The sequence below is a fragment of the Hypomesus nipponensis genome, chromosome 18, assembly GCF_054491055.1.
Source record: "Hypomesus nipponensis isolate SF chromosome 18, ASM5449105v1, whole genome shotgun sequence".
Taxonomy (NCBI): Eukaryota; Metazoa; Chordata; class Actinopteri; order Osmeriformes; family Osmeridae; genus Hypomesus; species Hypomesus nipponensis.
Window position 1 is genome coordinate 7,204,459 of NC_140378.1, and position 26,849 is coordinate 7,231,307.

The window sequence follows — 26,849 nt, forward strand, 5'->3', positions numbered from 1 at the left end:
TCATGAATACGTCACAGTGGTGCAGAATCACCACCAGATGGCGATGTACCTCAAACTACATGCGCAGTGAAAGCTGTGTCGACCCAGCTCTTGCGACACAAGGTGTAAACGCACAGAAAGAATCACACCAAATCTGGAAAAACTGAAAACAATTTTAATCACAAAATTTTACAAAATAGGGAGGGAGGGGAAAACAGGCCTGACACAAAATACAGAGCTATAAAAAAACAGCACTTTAAAAATGTCATCACTTTAGACCTTTCCGAACCGTTCAGAGCGCTTCTGTTTTTTTGCCTGTTGAAAAAAATGAAACCAAATTAGTTCTACTTCTCTAAGCTCGAGTTTGAGAAACATTCAGGAAAGACATCAGAAACATACCTCAACATCTGCACTAGCAGGAACACCACTGGTCTGGACCCCAAACCTCTCTTTCCGTTTGATCAGCTTCTCGTCCTCTTCAACCTGGGACAGAATGGTTGGATTTGATCTAACTGAATGACCAATATCACAAACTACACACTTGGTTACAATTTAAACGTGACCTAAACAAAATATTACAACATGCCCACCTTTTTGGAAATGGAGGAAACATTCCCACCAAATCGTTCAGCTCTCTTCTTGAGCTGCTCAGCGCTGACCATCACAGGCTAGAGGGGACAGACAAATCCATTAGCTCTGCTTCCTCACTGCTATATTAAGGACAGTAGGTGGCAACATATGATGATACCTTTATATTACTCACTGTTTTGCTATTCAGGGATACACCTGTAGAGTGGGAGATATTTACATTTGTTAAGTGGAGCACATATTTTCAAATTGGTACCTCCAAGAATACTGTTCTGACGATAACACTTTAAAATGTGCCTAGTTGATAAAATATGTTAATATTCAAAAGAAAGCATGTACTAACCTCCAGGGGGACTTGGAGAGGTAACAGGCAGACCAAACCTGAACCAAAGATGCATATAAATCAACCATATAAAACCAGAAATGTTTAGTAAAAATGAGCAAGGGATGTTGTTTCACACTGACCTGGCAGCACGTATGGCCTTCTTGCTTTCAGCTGATGCAGGCACATTGAAGCGTTCAGCCCTTTTCTGTAATTTCTGGGAAAGCCAAGAAAAGCCTGAGTTCACTATGAGCCTTGTCAGAGGACTCACTGTGTTCACTATGAGCCTTGTCAGAGGACTCACTGTGTTCACTATGAGCCTTGTCAGAGGACTCACTGTGTTCACTATGAGCCTTGTCAGAGGACTCACTGTTCAATATGAGCCTTGTCAGAGGACTCACTGTGTTCACTATGAGCCTTGTCAGAGGACTCACTGTGTTCACTATGAGCCTTGTCAGAGGACTCACTGTGTTCACTATGAGCCTTGTCAGAGGACTCACTGTTCAATATGAGCCTTGTCAGAGGACTCACTGTGTTCACTATGAGCCTTGTCAGAGGACTCACTGTTCAATATGAGACTTGTCAGAGGACTCACTGTGTTCACTATGAGCCTTGTCAGAGGACTCACTGTTCAATATGAGACTTGTCAGAGGACTCACTGTGTTCACTATGAGCCTTGTCAGAGGACTCACTGTGTTCACTTTGAGCCTTGTCAGAGGACTCACTGTGAATGCACACAAGGCTTATCATGATGGACAAGCATATATGTGGAAGTCAGCATTTACAGTGATGACTGGGAACTGTTGTCTTTGGCAAACAACTAGTTTAAATGATTTCCATTGAAGGTAGTGAGTATCGAGGTTAAGCTTTATCCATATCTGGGAAACCACTAACCGGGATTGTTAAGAAAAAGCTTACATACCTCATCAACAGACACTGGTGGTGTGATCTTCACAACCTTCTTAATAGTCACCCTGAAAAAGAATGAGCAAGCAATTAAGTTAGTAATCTTATAAAGGCTCTTATGTATCATGTGCAAAATAATTGGCTCTGGTCCAGGGGATCTTTCAGGAAGACCTTTGTCCACAACTGCATCTTGATGCACCCAAGATGATTAAAGTGTCAAATGAACTCACTCCTCAGACACTGCAACCTCCTCTTTGTTATTTTCCTGGTCAGCAGCATCTTCAGCTTTGGGGAAGTCCTAAAAGTAGAACACCAATCATCAGTTATTACCACAGATCAATACATTCTCGTACTGGATGTTTGAATGGTTATGTTTTACCTCTGTGTCCTCTCCCAGCACATCATCTTCATTCACGTCTCCACAGTCATCTATTAGAAATAAAGTGTAAAAAGGTGTAACACTACATCATGTCATCTCTTGGAATTAATTAAAAAAGAAAAAAAAGAATAGTTTTTAATAGTCAAAAACTTACAATCATGGCAATAATTCCATAAAACATGCACTTACTCAAGTAAAATCTATCTATTCTAACCAATCTTATAGTACATATGAGACGTTATATGCAAGTATTATTGGTGAATTATTTAAAGTGAGGTAGGCCTATATAACTGTTTACCATTCGATCTAAATGCAAGTCTTACCTCCATGTTCCTCCAAATAAGCTTGCAGCCGAGCAATAAGATCGGCCTTGTTTCCCTTTATGTCCAGATCCCTTGCCTCACACTCTGCCTTCAGCTCCGCAAGCTGCAGAGAGAGATGGGTAGAATAGTTGGATTCACATTTAGTTGACAAGAAACATGAGCCAAGAAACATCTAAAACATGCAGGACAGGGTTAAGAACCACTGGTTTAGATCAAAACTAGCTAGGTATCACACCCTTCTGATATTCTTATTATGCAGAAATATACATTCTAGTAGCATCCAAATGTGAACTTTTAATTCATGCGTTGTTTATAAAGCCAAAACAACTTTTAAATGAGGTAGTATTGCTCGTGGGACAGATAGCCTAAGCAGTTTAAGTTCCCTAGCTACCTAACGTTAGCTAGCCAATGACAGTCCTGTACTACTAGCCTTTAGCGCATCAGTTCCTAGCTAACATAACAATGCTAGCAAGCAAACCAACATATCCAAGCAAATTTAAATCTTTTAAATGTGTGTAAATGCAAATAATTCGCCACTGGGTAGTGCTTCCCTATGATTATGAACAAATCCTTTAAAGAAATCAGGCATAGACTGTAAATAACACATTTATATACAGTCTATGAAATCAAGTTTTACTGCTTTGCTAGCTAGCCTAAATGGTTAGCTGTAAAGCACCTAGTTCGTCATTGTTTTAGTTTTTCTTCCAGGGCAAATGGAAGTTTGTTGATTATTATTGATTGATCAATCAGTAGTTAAGCAGTCAAATCTTCCATTTGGTAAATAACATTTAGCACTTTTTGCCCTAGCCCGTCTCACAGTCACTCAGTTTCGGCAGCGTGACTCGTGCGCACCTGAGCAAACAGCCAATTTCCAGATACAAGTCTAGCTAAGCAATATGATAATTCTCCAGGTAGAGCATTCCTTTACATGGTATCTGACAATTGTTCAAGTATAACGAACATACTCCAATGTCTCTATAATAGCTAAATCAGTTTGAAATGGCATAAACCTTCAGTTTCTGGAGATCTTCAACATCAGCCATCTTTCTTTGTTGAAGGAAGTGATTTCTACACAGGATTTGAAAGCTTCTACATCCCAAAGCGCTTAGTATTGGTATAGTTGCGCCACCTGTTGAAGAAACGAGGTAATTTCTACTGGCAAGTAACAGTATACTTTATTTTCAGTGTTATCCGGTTGGGTTAGGGTTAGGGTTGTGTGTGGTGAACATTGCGAACTTTTAATTATATTTATATATCATGATTATGCCTCAAAATAGCTTTGGATAGGCTAAATCCAAGGCCCTGCTTCGGTTCTTCCCAGCATTCTAGAATCTTGATCGACTAATTATGTCAACGTGTAGCTATATTATGACATCGCACGAGACATTTTTTTTCAATCTGTCAAACTCACATAATTTGCGGCGATGACATGGTGCAAGATGAATCAAAACAAAACCAGGTGCTTTCCATTCATTTGTTATTTAATTACATGTTTTACATTTTAAACAATTAATTCAGCCTTCCCAAAAAGTAAATGGTAGTAGTTATATGAGTCATTAGATATAGTTGAGCCTGCAACCTTGTGAGAGTTAATTAAACAATTGTTTGTTACTCTGTGACTTTATTTTCAGACCAAAGTGTCTGTGATTTTGAAGAAAATGGGGGTAACTCATCCTATGAGGGAGTCTCTTCCACCACTAAGGAAGGCACATGAGGTTAAAAAGATCCCTCAACCAATGAGCAGGCCACCTGAAAAGACAAAACTTCCTGCCCTGCCTGGTTTCACCATCCCATTGTCTATGTCAAAGCTTGGGGAAAAGGTAAGACCTGTACCAAAGGTCCTGTCCCATATCTACCCTTACATCCTACTCAGGGGCGCCGCCAGGAATCTTGGGCCCCAATGAAAAAAAACAAAGTTAATCATTTCTATTAGCTTTTCAATTTTTTGGGGCACCTGTCAGTCAGGGGCCCTTGGAATTGTCCTAACTTTTTCCCCCTATACAGCGCCCCTGATCCTAATACACACTTTCGAGATGAGAGTAGGTAGAAATCAGCTCCAGTTTCAACAAGCCAAGTCAAGGGGCTCAGAAATGAGTCCATTTAGCTACCACCTTAGGGTGAATGATATAGTGATAGTGCAGTGGCGATTTTAGACCCTTTTTAGGGGTACTCAATCGCCCCTAAATTTAATCTCAGCCCCCCTAAAATAATTTAAAATATTGTTTATTATCATTTGATGCTGGTAGATTTATATTAGCAAGGGGGTTTAGTACTTTTCCAAGTCACTGTATTCATGTCACATTCTCATTGGGGGCTGAGCACCCCTAAAGGTCTGATCCTAGAATCGCCCCTGTGATAGTGTATCACAGCATCAGTCTATTGTATGTATATTAGAAATACGATTTTGATTGGTTTCTGATTCCCCTCAGTTCTATCAGTCAACATCTGACTTCAACCTCAGTGATCCACACTGCCACATCATGAGGCCAAGTTACAATAGTCTGCATGATCCAAGCCTTAATGAGTATTATCACCAGAAAGACAAGCACAAAATGCTGAAGAGGATGAGGTTCATCACTAAAGATGACAAAGTATGTCCAAATCAGCTCAATGAATCAACAAAATGATTAATCTCACTATTAACCTGACATACTGCTCTCACAATGTTTTGTCTATACCAAAGGTGGTATGCTCTTTGAAGGAGTACAACACGTACAAGCAGTACCTGCGTGCTGTCAAGAATGACCTTGACAAAAAGTCAAATAAAAAGATGGTAAGTGGTGTATAGACATTTCTAAGATTCAAAGTTTGATGACATCTATTTAATCTGCTTTTGTTTAATTTAGCATTTTTTTCAATGTCACGCCAGATATTGTCAATACGTATTGTATTCCTCAAGAAGAAACCCTTGAGATGTTTTCTTGAGTACATTTAATTTAACACACTTAGAGGGAGCAGATGATGAAGCTGGTCAAGCTTCAAGAGGAGGGCCGTATTCCGGAGGAAGTGACGCTGGCAGATATGACTGAGTACTTATTGGAACATCTCCCTTTGCCTAAAGTCTCTAGGTGGGCAGGTAGAAGGCATCCAGCCACTAAACGGTTGTCGTGTAGGGATGAAATTATGTCAATGTCACTTCACATTCGATTATTATTATTTAAACCAGAAGCAATGCTGATTATAAGATTTGCAACATGATATCTGCAGGGCAGATGATGGACAGCTTGGATTGTGCAGTCCAAAGAGGGAAAACATACTCTTTAAACATCTGGTATGGTTGCTAAGTAAAACATACATGTTAAATAGTACAAACACATTTTGTGGTGCCAGGTAAGGCGAAATGCTCCTTTATCCTCCTTTTCTAAAGAGTGAGGAAGACTGGATTTCCAAGGAGCGCTACCGTCTAAAAGTCATTGAAAAAGATGTGAGGCAGGAAGTCAACAAAGCCAGGTACCAGAAGGAAGTTAAACTGAAGAGAGATAGTAAGGTAAGACATTGCCATGTAATTGTCAACAATAGCATGTTTACTGTGAATCATTCTAATCCATTATTATAGGATTTCTGTCGGTTCAATTGAAGCAATCCAGCCCAACTCAATGTTCCTACAGAGAAGGACCCTCCTGGAGCAGAAACAAGCCATGCAGCAGAAACAAACTCAGGAGACTCTGCAAAACCTTGAGGTGTACAGGAAGATGAGGGAAGCCAGGATCCAACAGAACATGTTTCTGCATAACATCTTTGACACGCCAGGACTGGGTACGTTTTTGGAAATATTTTAATACATTTAATGAGAGGACATGCAGGATGGGCAAACATTAGCTCTACGTTTTCACCACTGTTGAACCTGAAGGTCCTGTACAGCAGCATGTCGCTCCTTCTGCTTGTTCAAATACAAAAATATAGTAATTAATAAAAAGAATGTTAGTTCAAATTCAAAAATAGTTCCACTTATTATTATTAATTCCGATTCCATTAACTATTCTTTGAGTGGGTGTATTTTGTAACATGGTTAGTGCCAATGAATTTAAAACCCTTTATAAATGTGAAAAGATATTTCTCTCTGTAGGGAAATCCCTTGTTGATGAGTGCGTGGTCCCACATACACCAAGACAGGAGTATCTGGCTCCACTGACTGGACAAGTGAAATACACCCTGGAAAAGATTTTCCAGGTATTGTTCCACTACACCTTACTGTAGAACAATGGTATTAAATAATGCCATAATATATCATCTTTATACAGTACATAGTCTTTAAATTTGTATTGATGGCCAAGTACATAATATAAAGTTTACCTCTAATGGTGCTTTCCCTCCTTTTTATTGTTTCTTTCTTCAGAGGTCCTCAACTGTGAATGAATCCTGCAAGGGCAAGGCCGCCATTCCTGCACCTAACACTCACACAGACACCAACCAAGAACAAGGTCCTGTATCAAACCACCAGGTTGAGGTTTCCTCTGCTGACAAGACTACAAGGAGGGAGCAAGATGTTCAAAATAAAGAGATCCAGGATAAGAAAGTCCAGAAGAAAAAAAGGTTTCCCCAAGGCCCTCTCTCAAAGGCAAACAGCTTTCCAAAAGTTGGAAAAATGCAGAGACCACTCAACCTCTCCCAATCACAGTCTCAGACCAAGCTCGAATATGCTGTCACCCACGCTGTCCTGAACCATCTGGGCACAAAGCTTGTCAGGATGCAACTAGCAGAGTCCATCAAGTGTGGGGTGATCCTTCAGAAGACATCAGTGCAAGGGTTGAAGCCTGTGGCACAAAGGACGCAGCATACTAGAATAGCAACAAGCTTGCTGAAATGTGTTTCTCAAGTCGTGAATCCCTTCAAGACCAGTGATGAACCTGTTCACAGACTCCGTGGAGGAAGAAAGGACTGTTTGTCACCAAACTATCAGGCTGATGAGCCACCAAAAGAGGTGATGGACACTGATGAGGAAGTCAATTTCTATGTGACAAATCTGATCACTGACGTCATGGAGTTAGTCAAGGATAAAGTTGACAAAAATATACATGAAGTCATCCCTAAAAGGTTCAGAGGCATCTCTGCAAAGGCAAGCCAGATAGCTCTCGATGTAGTCAATGATATGATAAATGATTTAACATTTTTAGTCCAGGCAAACACCAAATACCTAACATGGGATGGTCACTTTAGTGAGGAAACATTGGTGTCTACTGACAACAATAATGTAGAGGGCACTTTGGGACTATTCAGCAGTGTGCCCACCACTGTATCAGAGATGGATTTACAGGAAGCAAAAATGGAGGATATTGCATTTAATCTTATCGAAATGGCATTTGACAACATCTTGTCAAAGCAAGTGCTGTCCACTGAGGGTGAAACCAACATGTCGAAGGCTACTTTATATGCCGGCAATAATGACATTGTATTCTCTGGACATAAACCAGTTGCCACATTACCTCCACTGGGCAGTGCATTTGCTCAAGGTAAAATGGCTGCCCTGAATTTGCAGGCACCTTCTGCCAAATCATCCCTCTCATCTTCATTGAAATCTTTCAGTCAGGACAAGATCACATCATCTGAAAACGCTGTCACCTCCTTGACATCAGAGAATACCCTGAAAAACCGAAGCTCAGATCTTTTTGGACTGGTACCAGTTCTTCAACATCTGCCTGAGTCCTGCTCAAGATCTTGTGAGCTCAAGGAAAAGGCTGTTATGAATGGTAACACCAGGGACACCAGACTGGGCTCCCAGGTCCCAGTCGATCACAACGAGATTGTCACAAGGTCTCAAATGATTCAAAAAGAGTACGATGTGCTTAAAAAACCTAGCAAGGTAAACCCAGCTGTGTTTGAACTCCAGAAAGGCTCAAGTGAGGAGAAAGCCTCCAAAAGTGTATCTTTCCCCCACATGTATTACATACTTGTGGATAGTGTGCTTGACCATTTCAGCACAGGGCCTTTCAAAGACAAGTTAGCCCGCTATGTAAGGGATGAGGTAGTACGCTCCCTCTCTCTGCCAGAGTTTAGCACTGTGAGCCTTCACAGTGAGGATTCTACCGAGAGGCATCAAATGATCGAAGATTTGATGACAACAGCAATCCAGAGAATTTGCGTGGCGCACCAGAGCGACAACCAAAGCTCAATTGCTGAAGACTCAAAAGATGGACAGACATTCAGCAATCTCGAAGTTGCTGCAGCTCAGCTGATACAGCATGTTTTCCAGACTGTGAAGGAAGATTTTGGTGACAAGATCAAGCATGATTCCCCAAAGAGATCTCTCTCCCCCAAGGTGAGTCAGAGAGCCAAAGATGCTATGAGCAATGTTCTGGATGACATGGAGACCAATGTGGAGTACAAGACTCCAAACACTCCCTGCCCCTCACTTATCTATTTAGAGGAGTTGCTCACCAAGGCAGCCAAAGAGCACCCAGCAAAACGAATGGACTCTGCCAAAATTAAGATCATATCTGATGATCTAGTGAACGATGTTCTCGATATGTGCAAAGACATGGTGCTTATTGAATTAGCACTGAATGTTAATGAGGCACAAGCCGAGGCGAATGCTGCTGCTGGAAGAGCCAAATGCAACCTTTCTGAATCAGATGTCTGCCACTTTCCATCACAAGTCCCTCCACTGCTCCATGAGGGCACCAGCAACATCTCTGCATCCAGTGTACTCCCTTCCAATACAACAGAATTAGAGGATGTCTGGGTACCAACTGTAAACAGAAGGCCACCTCTTCTCTCTCCCAGTGGAATACCTGTGAATGGCAAAACAGTTGTCAGAGTGGAATGTGTTTCTGACTCTGAGGCAGGGTCCCTTCAACATGAAGTGTACCGAGCAGGAAGGATCTCTTCATTCCAATACCCCTATCTCAACATCATCGATGAAGTCCTCGATCACATTAGCACCCAGCCGTTTCTAGACAACGTGGCCAGGTCTGTGAGGAACGAGGTGAAACGCTCCCTATCGCTGCCTCAACTTGGGTTGAACAATCTCCTCTCTGAGGACTGTCCTGTGAATTATTTGATTGAGGATATGTTAAAGTGTATATCTGACAAACTCAAACAGTGCACACCCAATCGAGACCAGGTGTGTCAGTTCTGGGCTCATAGTAGTGACACAGCAGGTGAGGACACCACTCTAACTGAGAAGACTGAGGAGGTTTCACTCGCCAAGATGGAAGCTGTCGCCAAAGAATACATTTTAAACATTCTGGATGAAGTCAAATGGGAGCTTATCAACAAAATTAAACAGGGCTCTCCTCAGGGCACGCTTTCTCCGACTGTAAGTCTGGCAACTATACATGCTGTCTGCAGCGTTTTGGGAGGCATGGGAACTTATGTGATGGAAAGCAACACCTCTTTGATTCCCGCTTTTTTCCAACTCCGGTTTGATGCTAGTGAGGTCACATCTGCCAAAGTATCTGAAGGTATACATGGGCACCTGGGGATCTGGTTATCGTCATCCAAAATGGAGTTCATCATTTCAAGCCTCATGGAGACTATGTTTGACAACCTATTGGATAAGAACTTTATGTTGGCGGAGGAGTCTGATAAATCTGTATCACAGAAGGACACTGTGACTCTCATAGTTGATGAAGAAAAGTATTTCACCATTGAAGAAAAACAAGAGGCTCCAGTTAGTGAGCAGCTTTCCTGTCATTGCAAGTGCATTTCGATGAAGAAGCCTGCTGTCATTGAGCAGGGTACCCGGAATTTACTAGCGACAACACTGGACCCGAGCACAGCTGAGGAGACAGCATCAAGCTCTGTCTCTATGGAAACGCAGTGGTGCGTCCCAACGGCCTCTTCATTTTGTGGTAACTATGGCAGCCCACATGAGTACGCCTCGAGTGATTCTGATTTCCTCACTGTGGAAAAGGCTCCGAGAATCTCTGAGACAGACAGCAAAGGTGGCCGGGACAAGTCTCCCATCCAGCTTGAGTCCTTCTCCTCCGGATCCATCGTGGACTTCGCCAAACAGCTCACTGCAGACGAGAAGTCTAAGAAGGTGAAGCTGGAATGGCGACCAGTCTGCAATCTGGAAAAATCCACAGAAATCGCACCAAAGGAGGTCAAGGTTTACACAGTCTGTAGAAATCCCTCTCACTTTCCAAAGGACACCATGCGCTCAACAACTCCATCCTTGTCTGATGAGGAGTGCCGTTCCCTGACCTCAGAGACAGACCAGAGCAACGCTCCCAGCCTGAACCTTGAGTCACTGTTGGACTCTGATGAAGTCAACTACCAACTGGAGACCAAGGCATCTCAGAGAAAAATGAAGGCTCTGCCTGTTGTGGATGAGAACCTCTTGGCCTTTGAGATCATTCTGAAGGTCCAGGACCGTCTAAATGCACTGCTGCCGCCTGTGTCCCTCTCCCCATGCAGCACCCTGCAGGCTGGAGAGACAGCTGAGCTCCAGAAGGAGACGTCACAGCCGGGATCATCTGCTGGAGAAGATGCTTTCTGCACTACAACCCAAACTTTGAGGGAAAACTGAGACATATTCAAGTCTTGTCTTGTGGAAGCATTTGATTCTATATTTCGTATTATAAACGATCTGACTTTTCATTGTACTTTACTATACATGCATTATGATTTGTTTATTAGAAATTACTAAATAACATTGCAGTTTTAATTATTTTGTAAAAAAAAAAGACAAAAAGGGACGTGTGTAGTGGAAGGGAATACTAGGTTTGAATATTTATGTTAATCATAAAGATAACATGGATTGAGAAAAGATTTGCCCTGAGTGCGAACATTGTTTCATTGAACCTTTAACAATGTCACTGTTTATTAAAACCAAAAATGTATAGCACAGTAACTTTATAGTTCAACTAAGGGTAGGACAAATCCGGATGAATTTAGGTAGTCACAAGCACTCCAGTAATCCTTATTAATATTGCATTCCTACCATTTTTCCTTTAAGCAGAGTCTCTCTTAGCAGTATGTGTGACCTATTGTTCTATTGACAGACAAAGCCACTTTCCTCATTTTACCTATTTGTGTAACTCAGGTAATCCGTCCCATATCAAAAGTGTTTATGCTGTGAATTTTCAGTTAAGTATACCTTTAAAAAGATTTGTCTGTAGAATTTTCTGTTGTTGAATAATATAATATATAAATAATTATATATTATATTCAATAGTATCAGCAGAAAGAGGCTGAAAGAATTTTGGTGTAAATCCGTTAATCAGCCAGACTAATTGAAGAAATAGGCCAATTTGTCAGGTGGTGTTTAAGAGATTTAGGCTATTCACAATTTAGGGACTCATGACCTTCACACGCAACATGATTAATACACCAACTTCAACACAGTTGTGTCTTGGGCCTTCACCTTTTTAATAAGAATAAAACATGCCATAATGAGCTATTCATAAACAACCACGCTTTTCACAAGAAGTCCCTTGGTGGAAGGATTACTGATTTCACAGGGACATTCATCCATGCGCCACATTCTAGTTATCCAAGTCTCTAACATCTAATGAATGGAATAGAATGGAGAGGGTACAATAAGGCAGTCATGGGTATGTTTGATATGGACAAAAAGAGAAAGATGAAGATGATAAGGAAGAGGAGAGCATGATTAAGATTATCCTGATGAACTCACAGCATCTCCAGCACCTTTCATTCTGAACTGAATAGATGTGCAGTAAACCATATCCTTTTGTTGTGAGTCAAGCAACATATATACTTTCCAATAATCTTTGCAGACATAATTCCATGTTGCTGAACAAATATGCATGTTCAACATGTAAATCTTATTTCATTTGCTGACCCGCATAAGTAATGCTGTATAGTACATAACTACTGTAAACTGATATTCACAAAAGGTGTGTCTAAGCTTGGTGATTAGGAGGGGCAGCAGGCCAGAGGGAGGGGTTAGCTAATTCCATTGGCTGTGAGGCAACAGAGGAGGGAATTTATAAAAGTCTGGCACTACTATGATGTTGGGAAACCAGCCTGACCTACCACCGAGAAAAGGGACATTTCACCAAAAGCAGCGGAATCAAAATGCGGGCAGCTCTTTCAGTGCTGGTGCTGGCCTTGGCTTCATCGGCTGTGGCAAGTGAGTACAAGAAGCTGAAGCCTTCCAAACAGACATTCAGTTATGCTTCATGGAAACATTCAAACGTATAGGGACAGATACAACCATTCTCACAGTTTCTCCATATAAATGTGTGCTATCTCTTCGCAAATATATCAGATTCCTTCTTTGTAGGTGATATTATTATTGTGGTGCAGTGTTCCTGGGCTAGTTGTATGAACAAGGATTATCGTGATCATCAGGTGGTTTTAGTGTCTCATTCATTCCTGTTACTCCATCAAGCATGGGGATTAACTAAAAGGTATGCAGATCACAGGATGACCGCGTGCATCACTTTATGTGCACAATGTTGACATGCACTCCTGGGTAAGAAAGGCCCATGTTGATACAATATGAGAGACTTAGCTATCATGATATTAAATACCTTGTAAAACTGTTAAAAGGCATTTATATGTCCAAGACTTTGTAAGTATTTTACAAATGTGAACATATGGACAGTACACATGTTAATGTGCTTAATATGCACTAATATGCAACAGTCTGCAAGGATCAATTTTGTTTCTTAGAGATTTTTAAATCCATCTGTTGTGGTAAGAATATCTGTCAGTTATTCTTACCACATAGCCTCTGGCCACTCTTCATTGTAGACTAATCATGGGGATTATTGCCTGTGATGTGACACAGTTTTGAAAAAGGAAAAAACAAACAATAATCCCCTTTGTGCTTAATCCAAAGGCAAGCAAGTGCACCCATAATCTAAGGTTCACTGTACCACTCAGAATACAGACATAGGAGCAGGAATGAAAAGGATTGTAGAGTCCTTTTCAAGGTTTCTTCCATTTTTTCTCCCATTGAGAGTTTTTCTGGGAGTTTTTCCTTGTCTTCCTTGAGGGTTTAGGTTGGTTGAGGGGCAGTTCTATGGGCGTATGTGAAGCCCTCTGTGACATGCTTGCGTGTAAAAAGGGCTATACAAATACATTTGATTTGATTTAGATTTAGAGTCGTTTGTTGGGGTGACCAGTGGTTTTCCGCTCAAATGTGCACACCATGAAGGATGATGCCTTTCTGCAGGGGTCCCACCCAGACCATTTCCTGCATGTCCTACTCCCCTCTCTCTATGTTTCTTGTTACTCTTCACTGTCTGTCCCCAAAAAGGATAAAATGCCCTAATATATCACAAAACAAAGTATCAGTTTGCTAGACAAATCTGGGTCATATAGACAAGAGCACCCTCTTAAGGTCTTTGCAAGTAGTAACACACATTTCCCTGCTACTCGTTTGGCCAATTCTTTGTATTATTCAGTAAGAACTTAAACGAGATAGGACATGTATTCTGTTCCCATTTTCATGTCCTCTGTGCTTATATTTTAGAGCCTAAAAATCGTTTCACCCGGTATCCATCATGGAACACCAGGATGTATCCAATCTGGAAAGACGGGGACCCTCGCTATGCAGACTCTTGGAAAGGTATGCAAAGGTTGCAGGGGTAGTTTGGTCACCTTATTAGGCTAACCACGCCTCCACACCCTGTTTTTCCTATGATTTAAATGTCTATCTTCCATCAGGTGGGCATGTTAAATTCATTGTGGGAAACGATGCACCAACCCTGACTGGTGCCAAGGTTACCTTCACCATTGACCTGGAATTCCCTCACAACCAGAAGATGATGCCCAGTGGAGAGGTGGTGTGGGCCCAGGACTGCACAGTCAATGGTGAGCCCCGCCCTCATTGTTTTAGGCTTTCCCTTTCACCACAATGTTTCACTAAGATTGTTGCCTTGACCCATGTTTGTTACAGGAACTAACTACCATGAGTCGGAGCCCGTGTACCCAACACAGAACACAGAGTGGAATGGAATTTTTCCTGATGGTACTCCGTTTAAAAAAGACAAGCAGCCAAGCTATGTGTTTGTCTGGAAGACCTGGGGTAAGAATAGCAACAGCTAAAATAATAACTTACCTACAATTTAGAATTATTATTAGTTCATTAATCATTGCAGAAATAATCAATAGGCTCTATTTTAGTTGGTGAAGCAGTGTGCTTTCCTCTTCTCTCCCAGATCAATACTGGCAAGTGTCTGACGGCCCCTCCTCCTCCCTGACCATCAGCACAGACAACGTCCCTCTGGGCTCCTACACTGTGGACATTGTCATCTACCACTACCGCAGCAAGGAGAAGTTCATCCCTCTGGGCTACGCCTCCACTGAGTTCTCCATCACTGGTCAGAGTCAGGCCTCCAGACAAGTCATCCAAACTTGATCAATCTCTGTTCGTCCAGATGAGAACAACGGGATTATGCATTTAACCGTTTTTTGTTGCTGTTGTTGTTGTTGTCTTCCATCAGATCAAATCCCCTTTGCTGTCTCTTTGACACAAGTGAATGACATCGACGAGGCCGACTTGAGATTTGTCCAGAACAGGGCTATCGCCTTCAGTGTCTCTCTACATGACCCCAGCCAGTACCTGAGCAATGCTGACATCACCTACAACTGGGATTTTGGAGACAACAGTGGGGCCCTCATCTCCCGGGAGCTGACGGTCACTCACACCTATGTGGCGTCTGGCTCCTTCAGGCCCAAGGTGGTGGTGCAGGCTGTCATCCCTGACATTAGATGTGTCACCCCGGCCAACACCCCCACCGTCAACTCTGTCACCTTACTGCCCCCTGGGCCACAAGCAGATATGGACTCCACAGGTTGGCAATTATTTGAAAATGTAGTTTTTTTTTTATTATCTGAAAGATGTATTTGCAACTCATTCATTGATTCCCAGCATAAAGTTATGTATACAACATGCACTGTGTGTGTCTGTAAGGAAAGAAGAAACATGTCATGTGGATTCTCTCCTCCAGCGAGCGCTCCAGCCGATGCCTCGGCTGCTCCAGTGCTGTCCTCCCAGAGGACTGTGTTCAGCCTGGATGTGGGCCCGACAGCGCCAGCAGAGATGGACTCTGAGGAGGACGTGACCGAAGACGAGGCTTCCAGCACATCTGCTGCTCAGGATGCAGTCCAGCTGGTCCAGACACCCTCTCCAGTCAACCCTGGCGTCCCCACCGGCCCTGCCTCGGCCCCAGCAGCCTCCGAGGCTCTGGAGATGGCAGGCGGAGAGGCTGTGACCGCTGGTATGTCTGGCTGATAGTTGGAATGATTCTAGTTGAATTGTGTTGAACGATAGGGTATCCAATGTCTTGTTGCTTTCTCATTAAAGATCTGGCAGCGACAAAGAAAGACCCAGGTCCTTCGGTGGTGGTTGCGAAGCGTAATGCGAATGACCCACCATCTGATGATGACTGTGTTATCTATCGTTATGGGTCCTTCTGTACTGGGATTGACGTGGTTGGTGAGTTCTCAGTCAGTGCTATCAGAGAGAGTTTCCAGACTCAGACTTAGACTAGTCCTGGATAACATCAAGAAAGGTTCTCCCTTGCTGTAGAAAAGCCTTGTGTCAGTAACATTTTTACGTTGTGTCATAGACTTGCACTCAAAACCTCTTAGTTAATTATTGCACTGACTTTTTTCTGTGCTAAGAGGGCATTGAGAGTTTGGAGATTGTCCAAGTGAGCAACACTGTGTTAGAGACCCCCAAGGCTGAGAAGAATGTGGTTGATCTTACCATTACCTGTGCAGGAAGGTGAGCAACAGTTACGGCACTAATCATTTCACCAAGCACACATATGGTCATGAACATTTTAGTTCCGTAGTGTTCTGTACACCTTATCACACTGGTCTGTGCCCTAGCCACCCAACAGAGGTGTGCAGTGTTGTGCTGGATGCTGATTGCATGAGGCCAGTCCACACAGAGTGCAATGCAGTGGCTCCCTCTCCAGAGTGCCAGTTGGTTCTGCGCCACTTCTTCAACAACTCAGGTGTCTACTGCATCAACGTGTCAATGACCAACGACTTCAGTCTGGCCGTCACTAGTGCTAGGGTGAACGTCAACATGGGTATGTTGTCCATCTTTTTTTGCCATAGTAAATCAATACTTAGTCAGATTGCACTGAGATAGAGTTCTCTTCACCAAAACAGTTGTGCTTTTCTTCCCTGTCTGGGAGTTTTAGATTTCTGATTCATTGTTTCCTGGGTTGCAGGTTCTGCTCTCTCTTCATCTGCTACTGTAGCCATGATGGGCATGCTGGGGGTCCTGATTGTGGCTCTCACAGTAGGGACGGTAGCCCACACTTACAAGTAAGGTCACCCTTCAAGATAACTTCACTACAATTGCAATGCATTTCTAAACTAAAACAAATTTAAAGTAAATGTAACATGTAGCAAATGTCTAACTGTATATCATATTTTTAGGCACAGACAATTCAATAGTGAGTCTGAGAAGTCTCAGGTTAGCCAGGGACGGACCTGTGCTCCCAGGATGTTCTGGAATTGTCTGGGTCGACGGTCAGCTGTAGACAACTGCCCTCTCCTCCAAGACAGGCTAGTGTGAATCATCCCCCACAACATCCAAGAAACAACAACCAAGAAACATCTTATTTGCACAGTTGGACAACTGACATGTTTTTTATACATTTTTATACATATTCTGTATCAAAGTTCATTTGTGTGTGACCAATTTTATTTCAAATTTGAATATACACGTAAGTGATCTTTTTGTATAGCTTATTTTATGATTATGATTACACCTACCCAACTTCATCTATTCATTTTTGCATGACTAGTATAACTTTTGGTGCATTCTGAAATTGTGGGAAACCCCTTTGCTGTCATTTTCTTTGTGTGCTTTTCCCCTTAAATTCCACTTACCAAACTAGTGTATTTTCTATTTATGAAGATGAGTGTGTTCAAATTTGTGGGAGCTACTTAAGGGTTTAAACAGAAGACAAAATCCTCCTCTTTAATCGGTAACATATTTAATCACTTTATAAATTGAATGGTCTTGTCTTCTAATGGAGGAACTGATAATCCAGACAATTTATGGTGAGGCTAATCTGTAGAATAACAAATGATGAACATCAAATAGACAAAATGCCAATATCTATTCATTTTTATGAGGTATCAATCAAAATCAAATCATGCAATCTGACAAAGGCTTGTCTCCTATTCCATTTCAATACTCCTCTCCCTCCTCCTCTCCCTCACCCTCAATGGAGTCAACCCCCACCTCCTCATAATCCTTCTCCAAAGCTGCCATGTCCTCTCTGGCCTCAGAGAACTCTCCCTCCTCCATGCCCTCACCCACATACCAGTGCACAAAGGCACGTTTAGCATACATCAGGTCAAACTTGTGGTCAAGCCGAGCCCAGGCCTCAGCAATAGCTGTGGTGTTGCTCAGCATGCACACAGCCCTCTGGACCTTGGCCAGGTCTCCACCAGGGACCACAGTGGGGGGCTGGTAGTTGATACCAACCTTGAAACCAGTTGGGCACCAGTCAACAAACTGGATAGACCTTTTGGTCTTGATGGTGGCAATGGCAGCATTGACATCTTTGGGCACCACATCGCCACGGAACAGAAGGCAGCAGGCCATGTACTTTCCATGGCGAGGGTCACATTTAACCATCTGATTGGCAGGCTCAAAGCAGGCGTTAGTGATTTCAGATACAGAGAGTTGCTCATGGTAAGCCTTCTCAGCTGAGATGACTGGAGCATAGGTGGCCAGAGGGAAATGGATACGGGGATAGGGCACCAAGTTGGTCTGGAACTCTGTCAGATCAACATTGAGGGCACCATCAAAACGAAGGGAAGCAGTGATGGAGGAAACTATTTGACTAATGAGCCTGTTGAGGTTGGTGTAGGTAGGACGCTCAATGTCGAGGTTCCTACGGCAGATATCATAGATGGCCTCATTGTCCACCATGAAGGCACAGTCAGAGTGCTCCAGGGTGGTGTGGGTGGTCAGGATGGAGTTGTAGGGCTCCACCACAGCTGTGGACACCTGGGGAGCTGGGTAGATGGAGAACTCCAGCTTGGACTTCTTGCCATAGTCAACAGACAGGCGCTCCATCAGCAGGGAGGTGAAACCAGAGCCAGTTCCACCTCCAAAGCTGTGGAAGACCAGGAAGCCCTGAAGGCCTGTGCACTGGTCAGCCTGAGGAGTGGGAAAAAACAGAAATCAAGACACTGTTTATTCAGAAGATGATGAGTGATAGATTACTATTGATTTTAATAATTCAAAAGAACCCACCAGTTTGCGGATCCTGTCCAGCACCAGGTCAATAATCTCCTTGCCAATGGTGTAGTGTCCACGGGCGTAGTTGTTGGCCGCATCCTCCTTCCCAGTGATGAGCTGCTCAGGGTGGAACAGCTGGCGGTAGGTTCCAGAGCGCACCTCATCTGTGGAGAGAGAATGACAACTTCATGTAGGGCAGTCAACACAAACCAAAAATATTTGTTATTCCATTACACTTCTACCGTATGTATTTTGAAGCAGAGACAAAACCTACCAATGACTGTGGGCTCTAGGTCCACAAACACAGCTCTGGGGACATGTTTCCCAGCTCCAGTCTCACTGAAGAAGGTGTTAAAGGAATCATCTCCTCCTCCAAGGGTTTTGTCACTGGGCATCTGTCCGTCTGGCTGAATCCCATGCTCCAGACAGTAGAGCTCCCAGCAGGCATTGCCAATCTGGACTCCAGCCTGGCCCACGTGGACTGAGATACACTCACGCTGCAGGACAAACAATAGATGTCATTATTTAGGCTTGTGTAGGTGCTTGGTATCACGATGGATAGAAAGTTTTGTGGTATGGCCAGTGTATAGGATGTGAGTATGTGAAGTGCTAAGTCAATAGCCAGTGAAACCATTTCCAGTCTCCAGGCTCTGAGACATTGGATCAGCTCCCTCTATCTGAGATGGGAGGAACTGCACAGGAGGCACCACCCTCTGCTGCAGTCTGCTGAGACAGTGCAATGCAAGACCTCAGTCTACATTAATGGATCCCAGCAAAGTGTCTCATCTCTATTTCTCTCTGTCTCTCTGTCTCTCCGTCTCTCTCTCTCTCTCTTTCTCTCTCTCTCTCTCTCTCTCTCTCTCTCTCTCTCTCTCTCTCTCTCTCTCTCTCACCACACTCACATTCCTTTCTAGAACATTCATCTGCTTTCACGTGTTCATGTGAGTGCTCATGGATATTGACAATTAAGGAATATTTGAAAAAATGATTGTAACGAACATACCACTAGACAAATGGCCTGACAATGAAAATAAGTATCAATAATATCATAACCTGCTTTACATTTTTACGATAACAACCTTCATTTATGACACCCAAAAATAAACATCCATAGAAATTCAGGCCATCTGTCATGTGGAAAAAGGAGTCTGTGTACTGGAGTAAATAAAACATAACGGACAGGAGTTGTTGTCTGCCTGAGTCCACACCCAGTCTGCCCCTCCCCACCTACTGACCGCAAGACATCGGGATGGATGTCGATTGCATCCGAAATACTATTATAGATCAACGGTTTGAAAAATAATTGGTTAAATTAAGATATATGCTGCTTTTCCCTATACAAAAGGGTAAATTGCCCTTTCTGCAGTGTCATTAGTTAGACATCAAATATCAATCAGTTCATTGTCTAATCTCAAACAATGGAGCGAATTCCACTGATACCAGTGATGACATATTTTCAGAAGCAGAAATAGTTTAAGGATCAATTATTGCTAAATTATACCGTGTCATCGAAATTTCAGCCAATGTTCCCAATTGTCTATTTTCTACCGACTAAAATGCATAGTGTCGTGAAAAATCCCATCTCAACAGAAAACAACCGTAATTATTTCAGACTTACATTGCTGAAAATATTACATGACTTACCATGTTTTCTGAAGAGGTTCGAATAATAAGAGAAAACAAGGAAATACGCAGAGAGATCCTTTTATTTGTTTCTGTTTGAATAGGTGTACTGTCTGTCAGAGGGTTGCTGCAACGACTGCTGTACGGAGGAGGCGGTGCTCCGTAATTTATGTAGGCAAACGTTTCGAGAGTTGGAAATCTACTGTAATTAAACTTAGAACATACACGGAATAATACGTTTGTTTCCTAATAACATATGCATTGGTCATCATTGTAATTGTTAACATACACCCTCATACCATACATTCTTTATTTGTAGTTTAATTTAGTATTAATCGTATGATTTGATATTGATGACATCATAACACATCACGTGGTCTTCGAGGCATTGTTTTTTATGCTTATTCTATTCCATTTCAATTTTTTTATACTGGTTAGGCTTGAGTATGTTCTTCTCAGAAAACACCCATCCCTTTGTTCCCTTAAAACAAGCTGTGACAGGTTTAGCATAAGACATAAGCTCAATGTCCACTCAATAATCAAGGTCGATAGGCTCCAAATTCCAGGCCTGGACTCCATTGTCGATTGACAGAGCTATAACCAAAACCGTAACCCCCCCCCCCCCCCCCCCCCCGCCCCCCCTCATTTGTTTGCACAATCACTCAAAATAACTGTGAAACTTCAATACCAGATGGTTGTTTACTTGCAGTGCATAAAATGCAATCCCACCATGACTAGTGTATGCCCAACCCTCCATGTTGCTGATGCCTGCCTGCCATCCATCTGCCCAGCGCTCCACCCTCTTTGTCCTAGATTTTCTGCAGTGATGTAATCCTTCTGGACACATCACGTGGTTTCTGTGTCTTACCGTTGCTGGAGGGGCTTGCCTCTGTGGTTGTGTGTGTTAGCTTAGCATTTTTCGAGAAGCCAACACCACTCTCAACTGAAAAAGCCTGGTATCCTTCAATGCCATTGCCCTTTAAGGCTTTGATAAGAGTGGTACAGTATGTTTCAATGCTGAAGAAAAGCTTTGTAACAGAGCCTGAGCCTGTAAGCTGCTGCCCACATTCTTGTTCCCATGGTCTCTAGGGTTACAGCCTTATGCAGCTATCCTGTATACAGGAATCTGACCATTTACAATTTGAATAGAGGTTTACAAGGGTTTATTCAGTTAAGCCAAATGGATCCTCTGCCCAGATAAAGACTCTGTAGAATCCTCATTGAAAACATGTGCTGTATCAAGTAGTACACTGTACTGGTACACTAGTTGTGCTGTTGTACAAGTGGAAGCCCAGTTTTCCATATTTTGCTTTAAGTATTACAAATATACCCAGCAGCACTGTTCCCCTCTCCTGAGGGCTTGTGATGTGGGTAGAGGAGGAAGTCACGCAGTCAGGGCTCCATGCCAGGCTTTCCACAGGGAGGTTCAGAGCAGCTGTGAGGCAAGGAGGAGCTTCTAACAGCTGCAGCCCCAGACAGAGAGAGAGAGAGAGAGAGAGAGAGAGAGAGAGAGAGAGAGAGAGAGAGAGAGAGAGAGAGAGAGAGAGAGAGAGAGAGAGAGAGAGAGAGAGAGAGGGAGGGAGGGAGGGAGGGTGGGAGGGAGGGAGGGAGAAATAATGAGAGAGAGGAGAGAGAGAGACACACAGTTATGTGTAAGAATGTTCTGGGATGGGAGAGGTCCTCAACCCTCCGCCATGCTGCATGACTTCCTGTATGACTCTCGATGTAGTTGAATACAAAGTGTCTGGTGTCTGTCAGCCCACATTTATAGGCTACAACGATTTCTGTTTATGCCTCAGAGACAGATTTCTGTATACATAAAGTGACTACTATCTAACATAGCTACAGTAGAAGGACAGTTGGGGAGCTGCTAAATAGTACAATACATTGTTAGCAACTAAACATGATCATGTCAATAGGCCTAGTACTACACTTTACTATTTATAGACCAATAAAAGTATATGCACTGCACTATATAGGCTGTCTTTTTGATGTGGGCTTGACAATGAGTGGGTGTAAGCATCCTATTCAATAAATTCCTTTTGTCCATACAAGATGATAATGTGTCCGATAATGCTGGGAATACAATGGAGAGTTGGATGTAATAGTCTTAGAGTTCATTTGACTTTGATTTATCATCTGTGATATGAGTTAAGACCACAGGAATTCCCAGGAAATGTCTTCTTATCACATTTTAACCATAATAACTCATCACTTGGTCACTTCAACATATAGGCAAATAACATGAAGACAAATAATTATCTTGCACTTGTACTTATGATGATAATGGACTTATCATCAATGAATGGGTCAGGGTGCCCCCACACCTCCTACTGCTCCCCCCCCCCCCCCCCCTCCTCCTTTACTGGGGCAGCTGGACCCTACCGTTAGAACTGCTATTCAAGCTTGGTCATGTGACAAACAGATAAAGGCGGTTTATGTGGGTACTATCCAGTAGCCCGGCAACTCCGTTATTCATCTCCTAGCAACGGTTGGATTCTGGGAGGAGGGCATGGGGGGTTGGGTGTCTGTTGATCCCTGTCCTACATATCTACCCCATCTAGGACTGAACTGTTTGACCTCCATTATCATATATAGAAGAATACTGTGGTTATACAGAAATCAAACGTTCAAGTTCAACATTTTAAGGTTTTTATTTTGTGGTGAAATGTAAAATCAATTGCTGTCTCTTTTAGATGAAGCTGTGTGGCCCTCAACCCCCTGGTCTTCCTAAAACAAGTCAACACAATTGGCAAATAATAGCTGGTGCATCACAACAACTCAGTTCTGCATCCTGTCTCCTCCTGCAGGGGGAAACATTAACGAGGTTCAGAGTAGCATTCCACAACTGTTACAATTCGAAGTCCATTGTGTGCTCCTTGTGTACGGATGTCTGTAACATATACGTTTCAAACAGCTAACAATGTCACGTAAGACACATCCAGGTATATTCATTGGTGGATGAATATATTTGTTATGCAGATAAGGCTTTTTGTTACATGTATTTGTCCAATGCACTGAATCATTGCTTCCATCGGGTGTGTATATTGCTCCTGTATTCTAGGAGTGCTCTAATGCAGAACATTCTTTGAGGATGTTAATGCATTGCAAAAATGTGTCACTCGATATTGTGAGTGTTTGCCCGATATCTTCCTTGTTCCACAACCTACAACGAACCGTGCACACAATGAATGCTTCTAGAATGATAAAACATTACTGGAAAGCCGGGTGGGGTCCGTAGAGAGGATGGGTTTATGCAATACACTTACTGGTCTGTGTCCATTAGAAATCGTAGCGAGCTCTTAAGCACCAGATTGACGCAGACTTGACCAATCAAAGCGAAGGAGAGGGCGCCAGGGCAGCTCTATATATAGAGCGATACTAACCCATGAAGAGTATTTCCTCTTACACCGACCTCATTGCAGTCGAATTGTAAGACGCCCTTTCCAGGAGCATCTACAGAGGTCAAGTGCAGTTAACTCATTGAAAATGGTAAGAGTATTTTTCCATATAAAAATTCTACTTTTAAAACTTTTTCCTTAGAATTCGAAATATGGTCGCTAAACAATACAACACATTTTCTAAACCCTGTAACAACACGAGAAAACATATTTATGGGAAAAAGTAAAATCATTATTTGGAATTGGAATGGTCTGCATCGGTGCCTCAAAAACTTGCTTGTCACCAGACAACACTGAAGTGCGCCTGTGATGGATACAGTGGGCTATGTGGCGCGCCTGGAGACAGTAGGCTACTGACAAAGGAAGTTTTGTGCAGATTACCATGCGTATGGGATGTTAATGCCGGTTCTGGACATCGTACTAACTAAATCAGTTTACGCCTGTAGACTAAAACCTATCAAAGTTCAGGATAACTTCCATCTTGTCGTTCCGCTACATTACACGGATAATTGAATGGATTTGGATGCGCTGTCAGTGCATTCAGTTCATCCAATAGTGCGACAACGCCCAAAGTAACTCTATCCGTAGGCCATTAGCATTGAGGACAATGCCAGTATGATTTTGGGCCATTAAAAATGTATGTGAATAATGGGTATTTTGTTATTAGAATAACTCTCTCTCACATAACTCTTTTGTTTGTAAAGCAAGAAACGTGAGTCAAACTCACGTTTGCAAAAAAGCATAGGCCTTTATTTCAAACTTTTATGAAGGAGTTTTAGATTGAACTGCAGATGAGAAAAATATTTATTGAGGCTTCTGATTCTAATCTCATACATGCTTCTTCTTCAGCGTGAGTGTATCTCAGTCCACGTGGGCCAGGCTGGAGTCCAGATTGGCAATGCCTGCTGGGAGCTCTACTGTTTGGAGCATGGGATTCAGCCAGACGGACAGATGCCCAGTGATAAGACCATTGGAGGAGGAGATGATTCCTTCAACACCTTCTTCAGTGAGACTGGAGCTGGGAAGCATGTCCCCAGAGCTGTGTTTGTGGACCTAGAGCCCACAGTCATTGGTAGGTTTTGTCTCTGCTTCAAAACACATACAGTAGAAGTGAAATTAAATAACATATAATGTTATGTGTTAACTGCCCTATATGAAGTTGTCATTCTCTCTCTATAGATGAGGTGCGCTCTGGAACCTACCGCCAGCTGTTCCACCCTGAGCAGCTCATCACTGGGAAGGAGGATGCGGCCAACAACTACGCCCGTGGACACTACACCATTGGCAAGGAGATTATTGACCTGGTGCTGGACAGGATCCGCAAACTGGTGGGTTCTTTTGAATTATTAAAATCAATAGTAATCTATCACTCATCATCTTCTGAATAAACAGTGTCTTGATTTCTGTTTTTTTCCCACTCCTCAGGCTGACCAGTGCACAGGCCTTCAGGGCTTCCTGGTCTTCCACAGCTTTGGAGGTGGAACTGGCTCTGGTTTCACCTCCCTGCTGATGGAGCGCCTGTCTGTTGACTACGGCAAGAAGTCCAAGCTGGAGTTCTCCATCTACCCAGCTCCCCAGGTGTCCACAGCTGTGGTGGAGCCCTACAACTCCATTCTGACCACCCACACCACCCTGGAGCACTCTGATTGTGCCTTCATGGTGGACAATGAGGCCATCTATGATATCTGCCGTAGGAACCTCGACATTGAGCGTCCTACCTACACCAACCTCAACAGGCTTATTGGCCAAATAGTTTCCTCCATCACTGCTTCCCTTCGTTTTGATGGTGCCCTCAATGTTGATCTGACAGAGTTCCAGACCAACTTGGTGCCCTATCCCCGTATCCATTTCCCTCTGGCCACCTATGCTCCAGTCATCTCAGCTGAGAAGGCTTACCATGAGCAACTCTCTGTATCTGAAATCACCAACGCCTGCTTTGAGCCTGCCAATCAGATGGTTAAATGTGACCCTCGCCATGGAAAGTACATGGCCTGCTGCCTTCTGTTCCGTGGCGATGTGGTGCCCAAAGATGTCAATGCTGCCATTGCCACCATCAAGACCAAGCGCACCATCCAGTTTGTTGACTGGTGCCCAACTGGTTTCAAGGTTGGTATCAACTACCAGCCCCCCACTGTGGTCCCTGGTGGAGACCTGGCCAAGGTCCAGAGGGCTGTGTGCATGCTGAGCAACACCACAGCTATTGCTGAGGCCTGGGCTCGGCTTGACCACAAGTTTGACCTGATGTATGCTAAACGTGCCTTTGTGCACTGGTATGTGGGTGAGGGCATGGAGGAGGGAGAGTTCTCTGAGGCCAGAGAGGACATGGCAGCTCTGGAGAAGGATTATGAGGAGGTGGGGGTTGACTCCATTGAGGGTGAGGGGGAGGAGGAGGGAGAGGAGTATTGAAAAGCCACTCAAGGTGATACTACATCAAGAAGGAGAAAATTGTCAGAAAAACATTCCACCAAGAACTATTTGATTCTACCAAACAACTGCTGTGTAGAAAAAATAAAACAAAGTTCCTGTGTAATAAATGTGTGTGAAATTGTCTTCTGTATAGATATTTTATTTGATGCAAAAATGCAATTTAAAGGAAAATATAGTTGGAATGTCAAAATGTTTGAATCTCTTCTTGCTCTGATAAATGAAGTGGAATGTTTAACCATTTAATTTGATTGTAGAATGATCATATTTATGTCCTCAGGTCCTCTTCATTAATCGTTTTACCATGAAGGAGTAATGATTTGTGCAGAGCAGTCTGTAAATTTGAGGTTGGATAACAAGGAAAAGTACAGTGTTTTATAGCAGCATATTTGTCCAATTCGTAAACCACAGCCTTGTGGCATCAGTGATCAAACCCCAGACATATTTCACCATGGATGTTTTAACATAAAAAAGAATGTTGCACGTGAACCATGGAGAAAGACAATAGCTTGCCATCAATTAATAATTGTAAATACAGGTCTAAATGCTGCAGGGCAGTATGGTTACATCAGTCGTAGTTTCTGGATCCCAAATATAATTTAATTCGTCTTAAACATGCATCCCCAATAAAGCCATGGTTGCAATGTTCATGAATTTTGGCACGCAATAGGCTATCAATAGTTTAGTCTACAATGAGAGTGTGTAACATTCCTTTTAAGAAATCTTTATCAAAGTGGTCCATCTTCCGGGGGGAAATTAATAACAG

The 26,849-nt window shown here is 42.9% G+C and overlaps 5 protein-coding genes across 9 annotated transcripts; 3 read left to right on the forward strand and 2 right to left on the reverse strand.

The window, feature by feature from the left end:
- Positions 1 to 134: 134 nt before the first annotated feature.
- LOC146251800 (SAP domain-containing ribonucleoprotein-like) lies at positions 135 to 3,657 on the reverse strand. Of its 2 annotated transcripts, none has more exons than XM_084681088.1 (11): positions 3,508 to 3,657; positions 2,498 to 2,600; positions 2,175 to 2,224; positions 2,026 to 2,093; positions 1,812 to 1,863; positions 1,033 to 1,106; positions 911 to 948; positions 743 to 765; positions 570 to 647; positions 379 to 462; positions 135 to 294 (listed from the first exon to the last, which is right to left on the reverse strand). In XM_084681088.1, exons 1-11 carry the CDS (start codon positions 3,538 to 3,540, stop codon positions 253 to 255), a joined length of 645 nt encoding a protein of 214 aa, XP_084537214.1. In that variant the 5' UTR covers positions 3,541 to 3,657; the 3' UTR covers positions 135 to 252. The 2 variants fall into 2 exon arrangements, with proteins under 2 accessions (XP_084537214.1, XP_084537213.1); XM_084681087.1 differs by having other exon boundaries at positions 728 to 765.
- A 252-nt stretch (positions 3,658 to 3,909) lies between these two features.
- On the forward strand, positions 3,910 to 11,565 carry LOC146251801 (uncharacterized). The gene is made up of 10 exons (XM_084679238.1): positions 3,910 to 3,956; positions 4,129 to 4,317; positions 4,927 to 5,088; positions 5,181 to 5,270; positions 5,447 to 5,565; positions 5,705 to 5,768; positions 5,865 to 5,984; positions 6,106 to 6,253; positions 6,564 to 6,667; positions 6,834 to 11,565. Exons 1-10 carry the CDS (start codon positions 3,927 to 3,929, stop codon positions 10,965 to 10,967), a joined length of 5,160 nt encoding a protein of 1,719 aa, XP_084535364.1. The 5' UTR covers positions 3,910 to 3,926; the 3' UTR covers positions 10,968 to 11,565.
- A 916-nt stretch (positions 11,566 to 12,481) lies between these two features.
- Positions 12,482 to 16,952, forward strand: pmelb (premelanosome protein b). 2 transcript variants are annotated; one of them, XM_084680601.1, is made up of 12 exons: positions 12,482 to 12,536; positions 13,887 to 13,982; positions 14,081 to 14,227; positions 14,313 to 14,441; positions 14,575 to 14,736; positions 14,860 to 15,210; positions 15,367 to 15,636; positions 15,723 to 15,854; positions 16,043 to 16,145; positions 16,253 to 16,458; positions 16,603 to 16,699; positions 16,814 to 16,952. In XM_084680601.1, exons 1-12 carry the CDS (start codon positions 12,482 to 12,484, stop codon positions 16,950 to 16,952), a joined length of 1,887 nt encoding a protein of 628 aa, XP_084536727.1. The 2 variants fall into 2 exon arrangements, with proteins under 2 accessions (XP_084536727.1, XP_084536728.1); XM_084680602.1 differs by having other exon boundaries at positions 15,750 to 15,854; positions 16,820 to 16,952.
- Positions 16,953 to 17,359: 407 nt separating this feature from the next.
- On the reverse strand, positions 17,360 to 20,420 carry LOC146251803 (tubulin alpha chain-like). Of its 3 annotated transcripts, none has more exons than XM_084679240.1 (4): positions 20,280 to 20,420; positions 18,910 to 19,358; positions 18,651 to 18,799; positions 17,360 to 18,554 (listed from the first exon to the last, which is right to left on the reverse strand). In XM_084679240.1, the coding sequence occupies exons 2-4, from the start codon at positions 19,028 to 19,030 to the stop codon at positions 17,574 to 17,576; spliced, it is 1,251 nt and encodes a 416-aa protein (XP_084535366.1). In that variant the 5' UTR covers positions 19,031 to 19,358; positions 20,280 to 20,420; the 3' UTR covers positions 17,360 to 17,573. The 3 variants fall into 3 exon arrangements, with proteins under 3 accessions (XP_084535366.1, XP_084535367.1, XP_084535365.1); XM_084679241.1 differs by having other exon boundaries at positions 18,910 to 19,361; positions 20,280 to 20,418; XM_084679239.1 differs by having other exon boundaries at positions 18,910 to 19,132; positions 20,280 to 20,410.
- Positions 20,421 to 23,672: 3,252 nt separating this feature from the next.
- On the forward strand, positions 23,673 to 26,193 carry LOC146251804 (tubulin alpha-1A chain). Its single transcript, XM_084679159.1, has 4 exons — positions 23,673 to 23,750; positions 24,509 to 24,731; positions 24,839 to 24,987; positions 25,085 to 26,193. Exons 1-4 carry the CDS (start codon positions 23,748 to 23,750, stop codon positions 26,063 to 26,065), a joined length of 1,356 nt encoding a protein of 451 aa, XP_084535285.1. The 5' UTR covers positions 23,673 to 23,747; the 3' UTR covers positions 26,066 to 26,193.
- The last annotated feature ends 656 nt before the right edge of the window (positions 26,194 to 26,849 follow it).